Consider the following 16,958-nt stretch of genomic DNA (forward strand, 5'->3'; position numbering starts at 1 on the left):
GAAACATTGACGTGAGAGAAACATCAGCTGCCCCTCACCGGGGACTGAACCCACAACCCAGGCATGTGCCCTGACCAGGCATCGAAACCCCGACCTTTCGCTGTGCAGGACGACACCCAACCAACCGAGCCGCACTGGTCAGGGCAAGATTCACTTCCTTCAGAGCACGTACCCCAGTCCTGGGTATTTGCTTGTTTATGTGTTTCCTCATTTAGTTCCAGTAAGACGGGAACCTTAGCCACTCTCCCCTGCTGCTCGGGAAATGTGTGTGGGATGCGTGACTGAGTGACCCTGTTTTACAGCAGAAGGGACCGAGGCCCAGGGCAGCGAGGAAGCTTTTCCAGGGTGACGCTTCAGTGGTAGAGACGAGGCTCGAACCCAGGCTGCTGGGCGGTGGAGCCTCTGGCTAACTCACCCCTGAGCGCACTCACCCCAGATGAGTGGGACTGAGGGGGGGATGGGGTTACTGAGAAAGTCGATTCAGAGGGGAATCTTTAAAGCGTCACCTATATACTTCACGCATTGAGTCAGCTCCTTGGGTTGCCTTAGCGAATGATCCGTCACAGGCTGGGTGGCGTAATTCAGGGTTGGCTCTCTCCCAGCCTGGAGGCCAGAAGTCTGCTATGGGCCATGTGTTTCTGTGGGGCCCCCCGCCCCCCATTCTGTGTTTAATCTCTAGTCTCCAGTGTGGTGGTCCCCGGAGGCCTTGGGGAGGTAATTATGTCATGAATGGGACTGGTGCCCTCGTAAGAAGAGACAAGAGAGGGGTGATCTCACTCTCACCAGTGAGCACACAGCAGGAGGCAGCCGTCTGCAAGCTGGGGAGCGAGCTCTCACCAGGAACTGACTCCGGTGGCCCCTTGGTCTTGGACTTCCGGAACTGTGAGCAGTAAGTGCTGTCGCTTAAGCCCCCCAGTCTATGGTATTTCACACAGCAGTCCGAGTGCACCCCAAAAAGTCCAAAATCAAGGTGTGCGCAGGGCATGCCTCTGAGACACCAGGTGGGACCCCTCCTGTCTCTTCCTGACGTGGGTGGTGGCTGGCAACCCTGGTGCTCCTTGGCTTGTAGCCACGTCACACCACTCTCTGCCTCTGTGGCACGTGGCATGACGTTCTCTCCGTGCATCTCTGCATCTCCTGTCTTCTTCCTGTCTTCTTCCCGACTTCTTGCAGTCACATTGGATTGGGATCCATCCAGTGGCCTTACTACCTTAACTCCATCCCATCTGCACAAACCCCGTATACGGTCACAGTCCCAGATACTGGGGTTAGGGTCTCAACATACTGCTTTTGGAAACAATTCAACCCATAAAACACATTTTATTTTCACGTTAAGGAATGAGCACACAGTCGCTGACCTTCCTCAAGGCCTCTCCTTCAGCAGGGGGTCCATCCTTCCTTGTGAAATCTGCACCAGTCTGACCCTGGCTCTGCCGTCCACTTTGGACTCCTCGAGACAGAGCACAGGGCCTTGCAGAGTGGCTGGCAAGTGGGACCGCGGGGCCCGGGACAGGCTCCTCCTGCTCGTCTATTTACATCTGTCTCAGGCCCCTAACTGGGCAGCTGGTTTGTGTGTGTGAGTCTCAGACTGTGCCTTGCAGACCACTCAGCTGGGTTTGCCGAAGGAGCAGCATCACCCGGCGTCTGTGCGCTTCTGTGTCACCCGTCAACATAACGTCTGATTAGATTACAGGGCAGTCATTGCAATGACGCGATAGCTGTCAGAAGTGCGTCAGGGCACAAACTCTGGGGACTGGCGAGTGGGCCCTGGCCGGGGCTGGAGAGAGTGGGGCGGGGCCGGCTGCCCCTTTGCGAGGCTCCTGTGGCAGAGGAAGGAAGGACTGGTGCTCGGGCAGGGTGCTTAGGGAGGGACACTCGGCTGACACCGCTCTTATCCAAGTGTGGGGGTGTCTGGACCGGGTGCACCTCTCCGCAACCGAGCACGCAGAGGCTGGGCACAGCAGGGCCAGCCAGCTCCTCACCGACATCTGTGGGAGTAAAACCCCTTGTGGCCCCCCAGCCCCCGCCATCCGATCTGTTCCCTCACTGGGGCCCCACGGTCCCCTCAGGGAGCCTTGAATCTTTTAGAAACCAGGGACCAACACACCCACTGGGGTGGCTGCCATCAAAAACACGGATCATAAGTTTTGATGGAGAAATGGGCGCCCTCGGTCACCACTGCTGGGAACGTGAGATGGAGCAGCCACAGCGGAGGGCAGTTCGGCGGATCCCCGAGGTGCTGAGCAGAGGGTCGCCGTCCGACCCAGCAGTGGCACTGCCGCGCATCTGCCCCGAGAGTCGAAAGTGGCGCTCAAATGCAAACGTGCACGTGAGCGTTCAGAGTGGCGCTGCTGGCGGCAGCTCGGACTGGGTGGGAAGAACTCAAGTGTCCTTCACCTGATGGACGCATAAATGAAGGGTTTATTGTCACACCTTGTCCAGATAAGGGAATGACTATCGACCACTCAGCTACAGGAAGGGATGGTGTTCTGGTCAGGCTCCTACACTGTGGATGAGCCTCGATGACATTGCCCTAAGGGAAAGAAGATAATCACAAAAGGACAAATACTGCATGGCCCTACTTTTATGAAATATCGAAAACAGGCAAATCTGGAGGGGCAGAAAGTGAGTCTGTGGCGGCCAGGGGCTGGGGGAAGGAGGCGGAACAGGAGTGGGCATTTAAGGCACGGAGTTTCTGTGAGGGCGGTGATGGTCGCACAACATCGTGGATGTACTAATGACACTGAATGTGCACTTGAACACGGGCGAGACTATCAGTCCTACATTGTGCGTATTTTACCACCATTTAAAGCAGAGCAAACCCAGGACCAACTCCAGTCCCCTGCGGGGCACTGCGCCCAGGACAGGCTGGTTGGAGTTCTCCAGGTGCTCTCTGGAGTTTTCTCCGAATGCCGATCTCACTGGTGTTCGCGCACACCGGGAGCTTTGAAAAATATATGTGGCCTGGGCCTCTCTCGACCCTGAGCCTGCCCAGCAGGTTCTGCAGGGCTTGGCGGGAGGCCGAGGGAGGAGGTGACGTGTGGAGATGGAGCAGGGGCGCGGGGTGCTGGGAGGCTGGCAGCCTGCGGTCGGTCTGGAGACCGGGCTGGGTTCAGAGGGGGTCCCCCGAGGCTCGCGCTTCAGACCCCCATTCTGACATCTAGCTTAGCGTCTGCACGCTGTTTGTCCACGAACTGGGGGGAAACTGAAGACTTTCCCCAGGGAGGGCCTTGGAGGGGGCAGTAGGGCAGGGAGGGGCACCCTACAAAGTTAAACGCAGTGGAGGTTCAGTGAGGCCAGCCTGGGCTCACACCCAGGCGTGCCACTGCTGGGTGCCCTTGGGCAGCTCTCAGCCTCTCTGCGCTTTGCTTTCACCATCTATTAAGTGGGCGCAGCAGCACCGGCTGCAGTGGGTGGTAGAGAGTAGATGAGGGCAGATGGGAGGGGCCCAGCCGTGCGGCGCCCCGTCAGCACTCAGTCCATGACAGCATCGTAGCTGGAGAAGCGCAGGAAGCACCGCCCCGTGTTTGGACCAAGGCTGGGCAGTTGAGTTTGAAGCCAGGTGGGTGGATGGGACGATCCCGAGGCCACAGGCATCCTCGTGTGGGCCAGGCAGAGCCTGGGTGGGTGCAGAGAGATCCCCAGAGGCTTCTGGTGGCCGGGTCTGCACTGGCTGGAAACGCTGAGGCCTCCTTGCTGCCTCCTCCCCCAGAGCTGCTCTATCAGTCCTGGTGTCCCCAGATTCAAGCCCAGCGACTTGATCAACTGAGGGGTGGAAAGAGGCCTGGCCTCGGAGCCAGAGGACTGTCGACCTCAGGGGAGTCACCAGGCCTCAGCTTGCTCAGCTATAAAGTGGGCTGGTTCCCACCTCCATCAGCTAGGTGACGACTGGATAATAAGTGTTATAAGGGATCCTGTGGGCTGCAGAGAGAGCTGCAAGTGCATACAGCGAAAGGATTATTATCTGGGCTCCAGAGTCTCCCTCCGCTCCTAACAAGCGCATTTCTGAGACCTGACTCCCTCCCCATGCTGGTCCGAGGGGTCTGAGGAGGCAGCAGCAGGGGGCTGAGGAGGCTGGAGGGGAAGCCCAGGACCCCAGGGCAGAGTCTGCTGTCACACTCAGGGAGGTGGGGGGAACCCAAGTGGAAAATCAAAACACCCCACTGTGGTTCTTCCTCCACTGCTGATCTGCACCCCTGAGGGAGGGTCCCCAGGAGAAATGGACCAGGAAGGGCAGTTTTAGCGACTGTGCTCTTTGGCTTGAGAGAGGGGCCTGTGCCACTGTGATCCCCGCCCCCACGCCCGGACACCGCCCGAGAAAAGCCTCCTTTCCTCACTCCCCCTCCATGGAGTGGAACTGAGTGGAAGGCAGAGTCGAGAAAGATGCCTCCGCGGTGGCCTCATCAGTCACTTCTGGTCCCTCCTGCCAGCCGGGACTCTACGGGCTTCTCCCCCAGTTGCTCTGGACACCGTGGGCCTATCAGTGTCCTGGCGTTCCCTGCCCCCCCACCCCTGCCACAACTCCTGTTCAGCTGGTCCCCCTCCCCATCTCTCTATTTAAGGGGACAGAGCTGGAATGGACAGAGCAGGGTGCCTCACACAGCTTTTAGGGACACCCCGAGCACCTCCCCCACCCACAGCACCTCCCTTCCCTCTAAGGAGCTTCAGGGCTCTCAGCGCATCACCCTGGCCCGTCCCTGGCGCTCTGGCACTACACGCCCTCGCGTGCACCTGTGGTCAGAGGCCCAGAGGCTGGGGGTGGGGTTTCGGCGCATCCCTGCACATGCCGCTGTGGCTGGGTGCTCTCCCTTGTCCTCCTTGTGGCCCAAGTGGTGGTGGGAAGTGCAGGGGGATTAACCACCCCTGGTACTGGGCCTCCCCTGTGACCAAAGGAGCTGGTGGATAAACGCCCCTCGACCCTTGGGAGGGAGGACAGAGCCGTGTGTCTGACGCGGGCTCCCCAAGGATCCACAACCTGTGTGTGCTCGCTCTTCCTTTCCTGGCCTCCCATCCCCGCCTGCTCCCTGTTTCCACCTGAGCTCCTCCCCTGGGGCCTGGACACTCCTCCCTGGTCCCCTTGCCACCTCTGCTCCAGCTGTGCCCTGCCCGTGCCATCCTCTGCCCCCATCACTCACTCCCTTACAGAGCTGTCCTCGTCACCTGGGTGACGACAGGACCCGGTAGGACCCACCCGTTCTCCTCAGCCCACAACCGGCTCACAGGGCTCACCACGCACCCTGACCCACTGCGGCCCTGAGCATGGAAGGTGGCCTCCCCGTCCCCCAGGCACTCTCCACCCAGCCCCGGCACAGTCCCAAACCTCACAGATGCTGGTTGAAAAGATAAATATTATTATTTACACCCACCACCCCTGTCTCCCAGCCCCGCACCCCCAAAGCTCACTCTGGCTGTCCAGTACCTCTGGACATAGGTGGGTCCAGGGAGCGCTGGGCCAGTCTATACCAGGGGTGCAAGCGATCAGCTGGCTGGTTGACCCAAGGGCCGCTGCTCCAGGGCACTGGGGCCAGCGAGGGGCTGTGGGGCCTGCCCTTCTCCTATCTTTGCTTAACAGTGCTGCCCCAGAGGCCATCCAGGGGCATGAAGCTCTCTGTGACCAGCAGAGAGGTTGCCCAGAGGCCACGTCACTTCGGCCAGCAGGTTGGATGGTCCCCTGTAGTCCCTGCCCCCTCAAAGGGAGACTGGCTCTGGCTGGGACACACCCCGGCTCTGGCTTGCAGTTCACTCCCTCCAACCCCCAACTTCTCCCAGAGGAGGAGGCACCTGGGGCAGGGTAGGGAGGGGCGCCCGGCAGGGCAGTGAAGGTCCGAGGGTGCAGTGCAGCGAGGCAGGGCATCTCTGGTGGCAGCGCCACAGGGCCAGAGGGAGTTCTGGTGGCTCGGGAGGATCTCTGGTGACGTAGCCTGCTGTCTGGTGATGCCACCGGCTTCTGGCATGTCCAGGTCTCTGACAAGGTGGCCCTGGTTCCCGGTGTTGTTGGAAAGCATCGCAGGGTCCAGAGGCATCATGGCGGTGGTCGGGGTGCTGTCGCAGGGGTTCCCCACGATGCCCCTGGGGCAGTGAATGGCCCCCACAGTTGCGGAGGAAGCCCCAGGTCTCCAGTGCGCTGGCCACCTTGTGCTCTGGGAGAAGACACCCCGTGGAGGGGCCCATGTGTTGCTTTGGATTTCCTGGCTGCCCATTCCTACTCCATCGCCAGGAAGGACTGGGGCGTGGGGCAGCCAGAGGCCGTGGGCCCAGCCTTATGGGTTACTTTCCATCTGTCCTGTGGCCCAGAGTGTGGCTGGTCTCACAGGCCAGAACTCCCACTCAGCTGGGGTCAGGGAGGAGGCCCCCAGGTCTCAATGCCAATGCCCCTGAAGGTACAGAGTGGGCAGGAGCTGGTCCCCTCCACAGACATGGCCGCCGGCTGAGCCTGGCCACCCTCTTCCCCACTGGAGAGCTCGGGGCCGTCCCATGGCCCTCCGGCTCAGACGGCCGTGGACTGCTTGATGCTGTGAAAGCTGACCCGGGTCGGGGAGGTGGGGATGGACATGGCCCGGGCCACACGGGCGCGGATGGAGTGCTTGTCCTGCCAGCGGTGCCACCTCTTCCGGATGGCAGAGCGGACCTGTGGGCACAGAGCAGACCACAGCGTTGGGGCCCAGTCACAGGGCGGCCCTCCCTCCCCAAGGGCTGCCATAAGCAGTTGTACAGGCAAGCAGCTACAGGTGAGCAGTGCACAGGTGTGAGGTGTGCAGAGGCCACCAAGGAACACTATTGCAACATTGTTGATTTGCATATTTGTTGGGACAGTTCCTTCAAGTGTGCCGAGGAAGGGGTGCCTTTGCCATGAAGAACCCCTAACTTCAACCTACGTGCACCCCCTGCCCCAGAGCTCAGCTTCCTGGTTTTCAACAACCCATTTCACAGACTCATGGATGAGACTGAAGCCCCAGGTTGCCCCCCTCCACCTTCATGTCAACCGCCCATGAGAGCAGAGGAGCAGGCTTGCCACTGCAGGCACAGCCTGGGCGTCCCATGCATCCCTGCGGGAACCTGGGGGCAAGCACGTGGAGGGCAGAGGGGGAGGGACTACAGACCACCTCTGGGCCCCAAAGTCCTCCCGCCATCCTGAGCCCCAGCCTGGGGTCCTCACCTCGCTGTTGAGGAAACAGTAGAACACAGACACGAAGAAACCCTGGGGCGGAGGGAGAAGGCGGGTGAAGGGGGTACGCGGTGCGGCCCCACCCAGTTTCTGGGCAGCTCCCTTCCCTCCCCAGCCCCCTGCCCCACCAGGCCCCAGCCTGGGAGAATGCCCACCCCCGGAGGTGCGGGCAGCCAGGGCAGAGGGAGGAGTAGGCGCTGGTACCTGGAAGGACTCCAGGAAGGAGTTGAAGTAGATGAAGACAACCCGGGAGACCTCGTCCTCCCCGGGGTTCACAAAGAACAGCATGTACGTGATGCCCAGGAGGGGAAGCAGCACCAGAGTGGCCTTCACAGCCTTCCTGGGGTGGGGGGTGGGGAGGCCCAGAGTCACAGCCCACCCAGAGGGGATGGAGGCGGGGTGGCAGGCCCGGACCATCTGAGACGGTTGGGGGGGGGTTTCAGGAGGGACTGCCAGGCCTGCAGGGAGACCCTGGGTCAGAGGCTGGGATCTCAGGAGCCCCCCGGGGTCGGGGAGGCAGGGCCAGCTACCTGTACTGAATGGTCTCAGATGTGGTGGACGCCCGAAGTTTGGTCATGAGGATGCGGACGATGTTGAAGAGGAAGATGAAATTGATCTGCAATGGAGGACAGGGCGGGACGGTGTGGACATGTGCGTGTGTGCCCGCGGCGAGTGGACAGGTCAGGGACTCAGCCATCTCCGGTCTGGTCTTGGTCCCCCTGCTGCTCTTCCCCCACCTTCACCAGCACCGGAACATTCAGGCAGAGGGATCCTTTGGGTCCCCAGTAGGCACTGGCTGTCCCTCCACACTGAGCCCCTCTCTCCTGCCCCCCACCCAGGTTCTTACCAGCAGGACCAAGATCATGGGGCCCTGATAGATGTAGTCGGTATAAACCCCAGGCCTTTTGCCAAACCAGCACCTAGAAGGCCACAGATGGAGAGGAGAGCCGAGGGTCAGTCCAGGTCAGTGGCATGGGGGGAAGGGCGGTGCTTGGCCAAAGTAGGGTGGGACCCGAAACCAGGCTGTGGGTGCCCAGTTCCAACCCCTGAAAATAGTCAAGCCACTTGGTCTCACCACAGTGCCTCCGTTATCCCATTTGCAGGATGGACAGCGCCCTCTGTCTTGAGATGTAAAGCTAGCAGGCACAGTGAGGAGGCAGGCAGTGTGGCAGGGAGACCAGGGAAAAGACCGCTGAGCAGAAGAGGCATGGGCCCAGCACACCACTGCTCCCCTCGGTCCCTGTGTGGCTCTGGCACATGCCCGAGGGAGGGGCCGTGCCTTGCCCCTGTCACCACGTAGTGGGCACCCAGCAGCCCGCAACCTCTGAATCTTCAATTGCAGCGTGAGCAGTCTTGAGGCAGGAATTCCATAGGCCTGCATAGGTTCCACCTGTTGCAGGAGGCAGGCTCGCTGTGCATTTTCCTGAGCTCCCTCCAGCAAGCTCTGGGAGGTGTGGGGAGCGGGTGGGAGCTCCGCAAAGATCTGTGGAGTGGGCGGGGACAGGACCCATAGGAAGCCCCACCTCCTCGTGCCTAGAGGATGGATGGATTGGATGCCCCTGTGGGCATGCAGGCCTGCAGTGTCTAGATCTCATGCTTCCATACACAAGCACTGAGATTTTTAGGTGGGAAATCTTGACTTTTTAAAGACTGGTAACTAATTCAAGTTTTCACATAATACTGTGCAGACCAAACGTGAGCTGTCTAGAGTCAACTCCAGTCCTTGGCCTCCAGTCTGAATCCCCTCTGCTGCAGTGTCAGCATCTTGACATTAGGTGGCGCTCCAGAGTTACTCACGCCAACTTTGGCGTCCTTTTCCCCCTAAGATGCACACTGGGCCGCTGTGGGAAACCTGTTCTTCCTCTTCCGCCCAGTACTCACACCCACACCTGCACACGTGCAGGCGCAGGCGCCGTCGCCCAAGATTTACGGCGCTCCTGCTGCCCTCTCCCCTCGGACTGGGCCTGTACCCCATCGGCTGTGCAAACAGAGTCAGGAAGGATCACCCTGATAGATGTGAACACAAATTTTTTTAGGCCCCTTGTCCATCCCAGGGAGGTGGTGGTGGCTGCCCTCTATGACGGTGGGGAGGGGTTGTCACTGATGGAAGCCGCCTGGAACACCGGCAGGACAGTGGTTCCTGAGACCACTGTGGTGGAGAAGATCCTGGCACGCCCCCTGGCTTTGTCCCCTTTCTCTGCCTCTGTCTCAGCGGTTCTCCATCTCAGCTGCACCGCAGAACCCACCTGGGCAGTTAAAAACCATCCCGGCACCTGCGCACACTCTGAACCAATTACACCCAAGCCTGGACAGCAACCTGGGCACTGGTGCTTTTTAAAGCTCCTGGGCTGGTTCTAGGGTGAGGCGAGGCTAGGGCCACTGCAGCAGAAGTCTTGTTTTCAGGGGCAGCTGGGAGCACCTGCACCTGTTTAATAAAGCACCTCGGGAGTCTGGAGCTGGAAGGAGTGTCTGAGATTGTCTGGATCAGTTTCTATGAAGCCTATGGGATCTTTTGTTAAAACAAGTCTTAAAATTAATAGAAAACATTTGTACAGCATCTACTATGTGCCAGACACTATTCAAAATGCGTAATATGTATTAACTCATGTCATGCCCCCATGACCCTGTGAGGGAGGCACTATTAATAGGATGCCCACTTTACAGATGAGGAAACTGAGGCACACTGTAGTAAGCAGACCAAGGCATACAGCTACTTAGTGATGGAGCCACTGTGCAGACCCTGGACAGTCTGGCTCCACAGACAGCAGGTGACCCTCATGTGACCCTGCCTGTTGGCAGAGCCCAGGACAGATAACGTGGCCTGGATCCGCCCGTCCAGTCCCACCTCGGGCACTGCCAAGGAGCCTCGGAGTGAGCCCAGCCCCCAGCACCTTCTCGTTATGGACAAAGAACCCATGGCCCTGACAGGGAAGGGGACATGGCTGAAGGCCCTTTGGGGGTGTCGGGCAGAGCTGAACTGAAAGCCTGGACCTGGGGCACAGGGGGCCCTGAGGGCAGAGAAAGGAAGGAGGTGACTTACTTCTCGTTGTCGTAGTACAGCTTCCCAATGGCCCAGGCCACGATGATGGGGAAAGGCACACCTGGGGAGGAGACTGGCTGTCACAGAGCCACTCAGTGGGGGCTGGGGTGCAGGACTGCGAGGATCCCGTGCAGCCCAGGGCCTGGAGACAGATAGGGGTCCCCAGGGTAGAGCTGGGACCCACTCATCCAACACACCTCCTTCAAGGTGTTCCCACCGCCCTGCCCCTCAGTGGGGGCAGAGGGCTGTGGTGTACACCCCGCCACCCCAACCTGGCCCAGCAGACAAATGGGCCTGCCTGATGGGCGGGCGGGCAGGGTGCTGGCCCGCTCACCCCAGCCGATGCAGATGAACATCCACTTGTGCAGCCGGTCGGTGGAGTACGTGAGCACGATGGCCGTGTGCAGGTAGCAGCCCTCCCCAAACATCCAGAAGAAGTTGGTCACATGGAAGTAGTTGTAGGCGGCTGTCACCAACCTGCACCAGCCCTGCCGCCCCACCCCCACCAGAGATGACAATGAGCCTGGGGACAGTCCGGGGCAGCAGCGGCACCCCACCCTGGGCCCGGGGCCTCCCCTTGGCAATACGGGCACTCCCCGGGATCCACACCTGTTCCGTGGGCCCCAAGGCCTCACCCTGGCCCACCCTCTGCCAGGTCAGCCCTGCCCGGACCCCTCCTCTGACCCGGACCCGCCCCTCCAGGACGCACCACGTTGCTCTGGTGGACTTCGGGGCTCATGGTGAGCTGAACCACAAACCACGTGGCATTGCGCAGGATGAAGGCTGAGATGAGGTTCCAGTGGATGATGTTTCTGAGGCACCGGATGCTTCTGGGGACAGCAGGGGCGGGTGAGTGATGGGAGCAAGGGGCGGGGAGAGAGGATGAGGGGCGGGCCACCAGCACCACTCCAGCCCAGTGTGTAGATGAGAAGATTGAGCCTCAGAGTGAGGCTGAGCGGCTTGGTTACACAGGACCCTTCCCCACTGAGGCCCACCCAGACCTCAGCTCTGGGGCAGAAGCTGCCACGGCCAATGCTCCAGGACCAGGGCTGCCCCTTCCCCTGTGGGCCCTCCTACCTTCCCTGTGATGCCGGGTTTGATGGCCAGAAAGCACAAGACCTCCAGCAGGAGGCCTCCCCCCAGCTTTCAGCCCTGATGCTTTGGCTGTCCCCCATCCTCCCTGCCCACCCCCAGCAGTTACATGCAGGGGGACAGAAGTGATTCTGCCTGAGGTTCCCAGAGACCTGGGACTTTATATCTGTCACCTCCTTCCACTGAGGTGAGGGGGCAGGACCCCCTCCCCAGCGGCCCCCTGCCTCTGACTCCAGGCCCAGGCCCAGAGCTGGGGACTTCTCACCTGAGCCTCAGAAAGAGGACAAAGGCCACCAGGAGGGCCACCAGGGAGACGCAGTGGCCCAGGTAGTTGATGATGACAGCGACATGGTAGTGCACCTTGCTCTTCTTCTGCAGCCAGAGAGAGGGGCAGAGGTGAGGTTCCCGAACAGCCCCACCCCTGCACCTGCTGCGTGTCTGTGGAAGCCCCTGTGGGTGGCCGGGACGGAGTGGGCAACACTAGCAACAGTTACCCCCTCCCCGAGTTACCCCAGGTGTCACGCGCTGCGCTGGAGCAGCGCTGTGTGGTTTGAGACTGTGTCCCACTGTCCACCTGTCCCTGAATCCCATGCTCTGTCCACGGCTCCGTGCCGTGGGACAGACGTCAGTGAACTTGACTCCACATCACACCACGTTCCCCGTTCTGCACGCACAACCGTGTGGGCACGGCTCACAGGTGTGCTCTCACACTCCCGTGTCCCTTCAGTTCAAACACTCAGGCTCTGGTGGGTGCAGACGCCACCCTCCAAGACCCTCCAGAGGTCCCTTCCAACCCCCATTTCTGGGCAGAGCCACCAGCTTCTGCATCACCGCCGAATCCCTCCTGCCGTAGCTGAAGCCTGCCGCTGTCAGCAAGGCGGGAGAGCTGCCGGGGATCAGCACCCCCAGAATAGTGAGATATCACGAAAACGCTCTCAGGTTCTACCATTCACTTTCTAGGGCTTGCCCCGGCTCAGGGGGTCTGCTTGAAGTGAAGAGGACCCTGCCTCAGGGCTACAACAAAGTCCCTAGTGTTCTTACTTAATTCGTTTCCTATATTGATGGCCCATCAAGTGAGGCCCCGTCCATCCTCCCAATGAGAAAAGTGAGAACCAAGCCCACTCCCCAAGGGATGTGCCGCTGCAGGAGGACACCCAGCAGGCACAGGAGCCACCCCTGCCCCTCCTGAGGGGGCGTCCTCACTGCAGAACCTCTGACAGGGTCCAGAGCCCCAGAGGGACCTCAGAGGTTCTGCTCTAGGGGCTGGCGTTCCTGGCAGAGGCTTTCAGGAACACGGCAGGAAATACATTAGCGACTCAGGCTCCTAGGGGCTGAGACCCATCGAGGTGTAAATGGAGAGAGACAGCGAGGGAGGGGGCCGTGCTCACTCACGGGGGAGGGGGTGTCTCTGAGCACCTGGCAGCTGACACCAAATCCGGAGACTCCAGCAACACATCCAGCCTGATGGGAGCTGGTGCTTAGTTACCTTTTATTAAATTTTCTGCAAGCCCACACTGTGAAGCCCCCGGGCGATGACAACCCCGGGAGCCCGGAACAGCGTGAGAACTGCTCCGTTCGCAGGCCCAGGTGGGCGAGATGAGCCCGGCTCGCAGGGGGCCCTGCACCCTACCTGCTGTCAGCTGTCCCCCGCACCCGACCCCCACAGCAGGCGGTGCCAGGGTGGTTTGGTTTGGGGTGAGATGAGTCATGTATTAAGCACCTGCTGTATGCTGGGCACAGAGCCAGGAGCTTTACAGATGTCACTGCTTTTCTTTATCACCTCTGAGACTGTCCTTCTGTCCCTGTTTTTCCAGCTGAAGAGGCTGCATAATCGGCTCAAGCCACTCAGCCAGCAAGCGGAGTCCAGTATTGCTTGGTCTTAAAGACCCTCCTACCCCCCCCATCCCCGCCCCCCCCCCCCGCCATGCATTTCCTGAGGGACAAGCAGGGACGGAAAATATCTCTCTCTCTCTCTCTCTCTCTCTCTCTCTCTCTCTCTCTCTCTCTCTCTCGGTCCTGGGCTTCTGCAGAGGGTGGGGGCTCACGAGGGGTTTTCTCCACTGAGGCTGAAAGGGGAGAACTGGGACGGACCATTCCAGGGCGGCCTCTGTGTGGTTCCTCGGGTCGGAGGCCTGGGCTGTCCCCCAGCTGCCACATCGGTCTGATGCGATCAGAGAAGAAGCGAGCCAGCTGGGAGGGGGCGCCGGGGGTCACAGTGCAGAGAGCCCGAGAAGACTGCTGGACAGATGGCAGTGTTACCTCAAGAGACGACCAGCATCACCAGGAGAGACAGCCACCCATACTCAAGAGATGGCCAGAGATACCCTTCGGGACAGGCAGCAACATCCTGAGAGGTGGTCAATGACACCGAGACAACAGCCAGCAACATCCTAACATACACCCAGTGACACTCTGAGAGACCTTGATGACACCCATGAGCCAGCCAGTGACGTCCTGGGAGAAAGCCACCATAAACCACAGGAGCCGCTGAAATGCTCGAAAAACAAATGGGCACAACCGATGCCTGGGGACCTGACCAGCACTCTGTCCCTGTCCAGTATGGACACCTCGGGCATCCCGAGGAGGGTGGAGCAGGGGGGCACTGGGTGGAGACCACTCCATCGCACCCTCAGTGACCGGACCCCAGTAAGTGGTGTCCAGCCAACTGTGACCAGACTCTCTGCACACTGCGCCCTGTCCCGAGTGGCAGCACTGTCAGGCTTGCTGCTCTGAAGCCTTTTCAGGATTGTGCAAGGAGTGCTCCCGGCCCAGCCCCCACTGCCTGGTCCTTGCTGCCCCGCCAAGATCCCCAGCCCGGGGCCTTCCAGCCCCGGTCACTCCCAGCCCTCTGTGGCCCTTCCTCTCCACCTGGGCATCTGGAGGAGCTTCTGTCTCACCTGGCCCCTGGCTCCTCTGAGTGTGATCTCCAGACTAGGAAGCGCCTGCATCACCTAGGAGACTGCAGGAGCCTTAAGAAGTGTGCAGTCTTAAGCCCGCCCCAGGTCCATTGAGTCAGGAATGTTCATTTTAGCAAGAAGCCCAGATGAGCCCTAAGCATTTCAGAAGTTCTGGTCCAAACACCTGCCCTGTGAGCAGTGAATCCCAGCCTGTCACCCTGCACCCCCAGAGTCTCACTAACCTCTTCCCGAGGCGAGGTGAGCCCTCCCAGGCTGTGCAGAGGCCTGGGCTCCCTGGGCTCAGCAGGGTGTGGGGGAGGGAGCAGGGTGTGCGCAAGTGTCACGGAAGGTGGGGGAGTCTGGGGCGGTGGGGGTGTGCCTGCAGTGGGAGGAGACAGTGTGGGGGCTCTGCTGTTGGGGGAGCTGGGGCCAATGCAGCCTGGTGCTGGGGTCAGTGCCCTCTGGGGAGCTCCCCCACGGAGGCGGTGGGGGCGGGCTTGTCCCCTGGGGGTGATGGCCGTGGGCAGGTCTCCCCCGCAGCCTGGCCTTTGGGTGCCCTCACAAGTCCCATTTCACAGGCTGCTGGCCTGCCAATCCATTATCTGCAATCCCCCTGGGCTCTGGTGCTTAATTAGGGTTTAGCCAGGGCCCAGGGCTGAGGATCCAAACCGGGGTGCTTGGTTAATTGGAGACTACTCTTCGCAGTAGCTCCCAGAGACCAGGGAGTCGTGGGAATGGGGAGCGGCCTGGCAAGGCTGGGGGCTGGCAGAGGGGATGGCATTTTCACAAATTAAATTAATTGATCACCCAGAGTGCTGGGCAACAGGACCGGGGGAGGCTGCTGGGAAAAGGGTGGGAGACAGAGCCAGGAAGGGCAGGCTGGGTGGGAGTGTGTGTGAGTGGCAGCCCCCACCGAGTCGGTAACCAGAGGAAAGGTGGCCGTGTCACCTGTGGTCTCCTCATCAATGACCCCTCCCCCTGGGTGCATGCTGTAACCTCCCACGACTCCCAGTGAGATGACAGGAATGGTACCTCCACAGGCCGAGACACAGGTAGGTACTGCCCCCCTCTGCCAGGAGGCAGAGACTGTGTGACTTCCTGCCCTTTTACAGACAGACCCGGAAGCCGGGACCTGCCAGGGTCACGCAGCACAAGTGTTGGAACCAGAATCCAAGCCCCAAACCATGCGCCTCCAAAGCCTGTGCCTCCAAAGCCTGTGCAGTTCCCGTTAGAACGCTGAAGAGGGGGCTGGTGAGAGGCTGGAGCGCCCTAATGCTCCTCCTCAACCAAACCCCGCTGGCTCCCTAATCCTCCTCAACCAAACCCCGCTGGGCTGGCGGAGGGAGGGAGAGACCCCAGTCCCAGGGGGAGCGACAGGACGGGGAGAGGAGAAGGCTGAGGGAGCTGAGTTGGGCCCCTGAGTCTCTGGAGGGCGTTGGGGGAAGAGGGGCTGCTGAGTGTCCCCCATCAGCCGACTAAAAGGAAGGGGCTTAAATTAGAGCAGGAGAGGTCTGGGTGGACCGTGAACTTCCGGGGTCATTCAGGAGGCCCCACTGCAGGCAGGGAGGCTGGGAGCAGCCGGCCTCTCCCCCTTTGCCGATGTCCTCAATGTCCTCGAAGGGGACTGTTACTGTGGCCTGGAGATACGTCCAGAGCACCAGGTGGGTGTGATGGGGGTGGGGAGGGGCTGAAGACTTCTCGCCTTAGCCGTGTGGCCCCCATACCACCCTCTCTGGGCACCACCTGCGGTCCCAAGAGTTGCCAACAGCACCGACCTGCCTTCCTGAGCATGAGCCCCGCTCCCCATCCTCCCCACCTCTGTCGTGTTCCAGGTAAGGAGTCCCCGCCCCAGTGATTGGGCTGCTTGCCCTCCCACCCCTAACCAAGCCCATCTCCTCTGGCTCAACTACGTCTCCTCACCTGGAACCCCACCTGCCTCCCTGCCCCCGTCCCGGGGGCACCCTCCTCCCCAGCCCCAGGACTTTCCAGGTGTGCGTGCTTAGCAACCTGGGGGCTGTCTCTACTCAGGTCAGGTTGTCAGGGAGCCGCACCACCAACCCCAGCCTAGGGCGGACCACTCGGTCTGGACTGTGTGATCTGAGACGAGCGCTCAGGGGGAGGGGGGCACTAGCTGAGTGGGGAAAGCTGTTCTCCCACCACCAGCCTGGCCTCAGCCTCACACTGAGCACTGGGGGCAGGCACAGGAGAGCCTGGCCTCCAAAGCCCCAGGTTGCAGGCCCCGACTCACCCTGCCCGTAACCTTGTGTGAGCCCCTCCCCCGTCTGGGCCTCTGTCTCCCCACTTATAAGCTGAACAGGTTGCCTTAGGTCAGAGTTTCTCATTCCTTCCCCATCAGATTCACGCCTCCCCCAGGGGCGGAGTCCCCCGTCTTCCTTGGAGGGTTTCCTTTCCTGGGTGTTGGGTGTTGGGTGTAGCGCTGGGACCCGTCTATGAATCCAGGCGACTCTCATTCCCAGGCAGGTCAGGATGGGAAGGAGGGTCTCTGAGGCCCCATCCAGTTTAGACCCCTTTGGACAGGCACCCCCCCGGGCCGCCTGGGCCAGCCCCCCTCACTTCTGCACACCGGGAGACATTCTTCGGCAGCTGGGGGCGCCCTCCCTGCTGCCCCACCTGCCTCAGCACCCACTGAAGGGTGGGGGGAGATGTAGGGGAGGGGCCGGGGGGCCAGGGCAGCAACACCCGGAATGTGGAATCACCTGGGCATCTGCCAAATGTCAACATTAAAAGATTATTCATTGCATCA

At 60.7% G+C, this 16,958-nt stretch overlaps 1 protein-coding gene across 3 annotated transcripts in view; it reads right to left on the reverse strand.

Moving 5' to 3' along the window:
• Nucleotides 1-20: 20 nt before the first annotated feature.
• CRHR1 (corticotropin releasing hormone receptor 1) overlaps nucleotides 21-16,958 on the reverse strand; it is a 50,456-nt gene continuing 33,518 nt past the window's right edge. Inside the window, exons 5-13 of one of the 3 annotated variants that reach the window (XM_045837299.1) lie at nucleotides 11,563-11,669; nucleotides 10,915-11,035; nucleotides 10,540-10,693; nucleotides 10,206-10,266; nucleotides 8,013-8,085; nucleotides 7,696-7,781; nucleotides 7,370-7,426; nucleotides 7,157-7,198; nucleotides 21-6,628 (exon numbers count right to left, since the gene is read on the reverse strand). In XM_045837299.1, the coding sequence (XP_045693255.1) occupies nucleotides 6,328-6,628; nucleotides 7,157-7,198; nucleotides 7,370-7,426; nucleotides 7,696-7,781; nucleotides 8,013-8,085; nucleotides 10,206-10,266; nucleotides 10,540-10,693; nucleotides 10,915-11,035; nucleotides 11,563-11,669 (1,002 nt within the window). In that variant the 3' untranslated portion in view covers nucleotides 21-6,327. Of the gene's footprint in view, nucleotides 6,629-7,156; nucleotides 7,199-7,369; nucleotides 7,506-7,695; nucleotides 7,782-8,012; nucleotides 8,086-10,205; nucleotides 10,267-10,539; nucleotides 10,694-10,914; nucleotides 11,036-11,562; nucleotides 11,670-16,958 lie in introns of all 3 variants that reach the window. The other 2 variants (XM_045837301.1, XM_045837300.1) reach the window with 2 other exon arrangements.

Source organism: Phyllostomus hastatus, unplaced genomic scaffold (genome assembly GCF_019186645.2).
Source record: "Phyllostomus hastatus isolate PE091 unplaced genomic scaffold, TTU_PhHast_1.1 phas_contig_210, whole genome shotgun sequence".
NCBI lineage: Eukaryota > Metazoa > Chordata > Mammalia > Chiroptera > Phyllostomidae > Phyllostomus > Phyllostomus hastatus.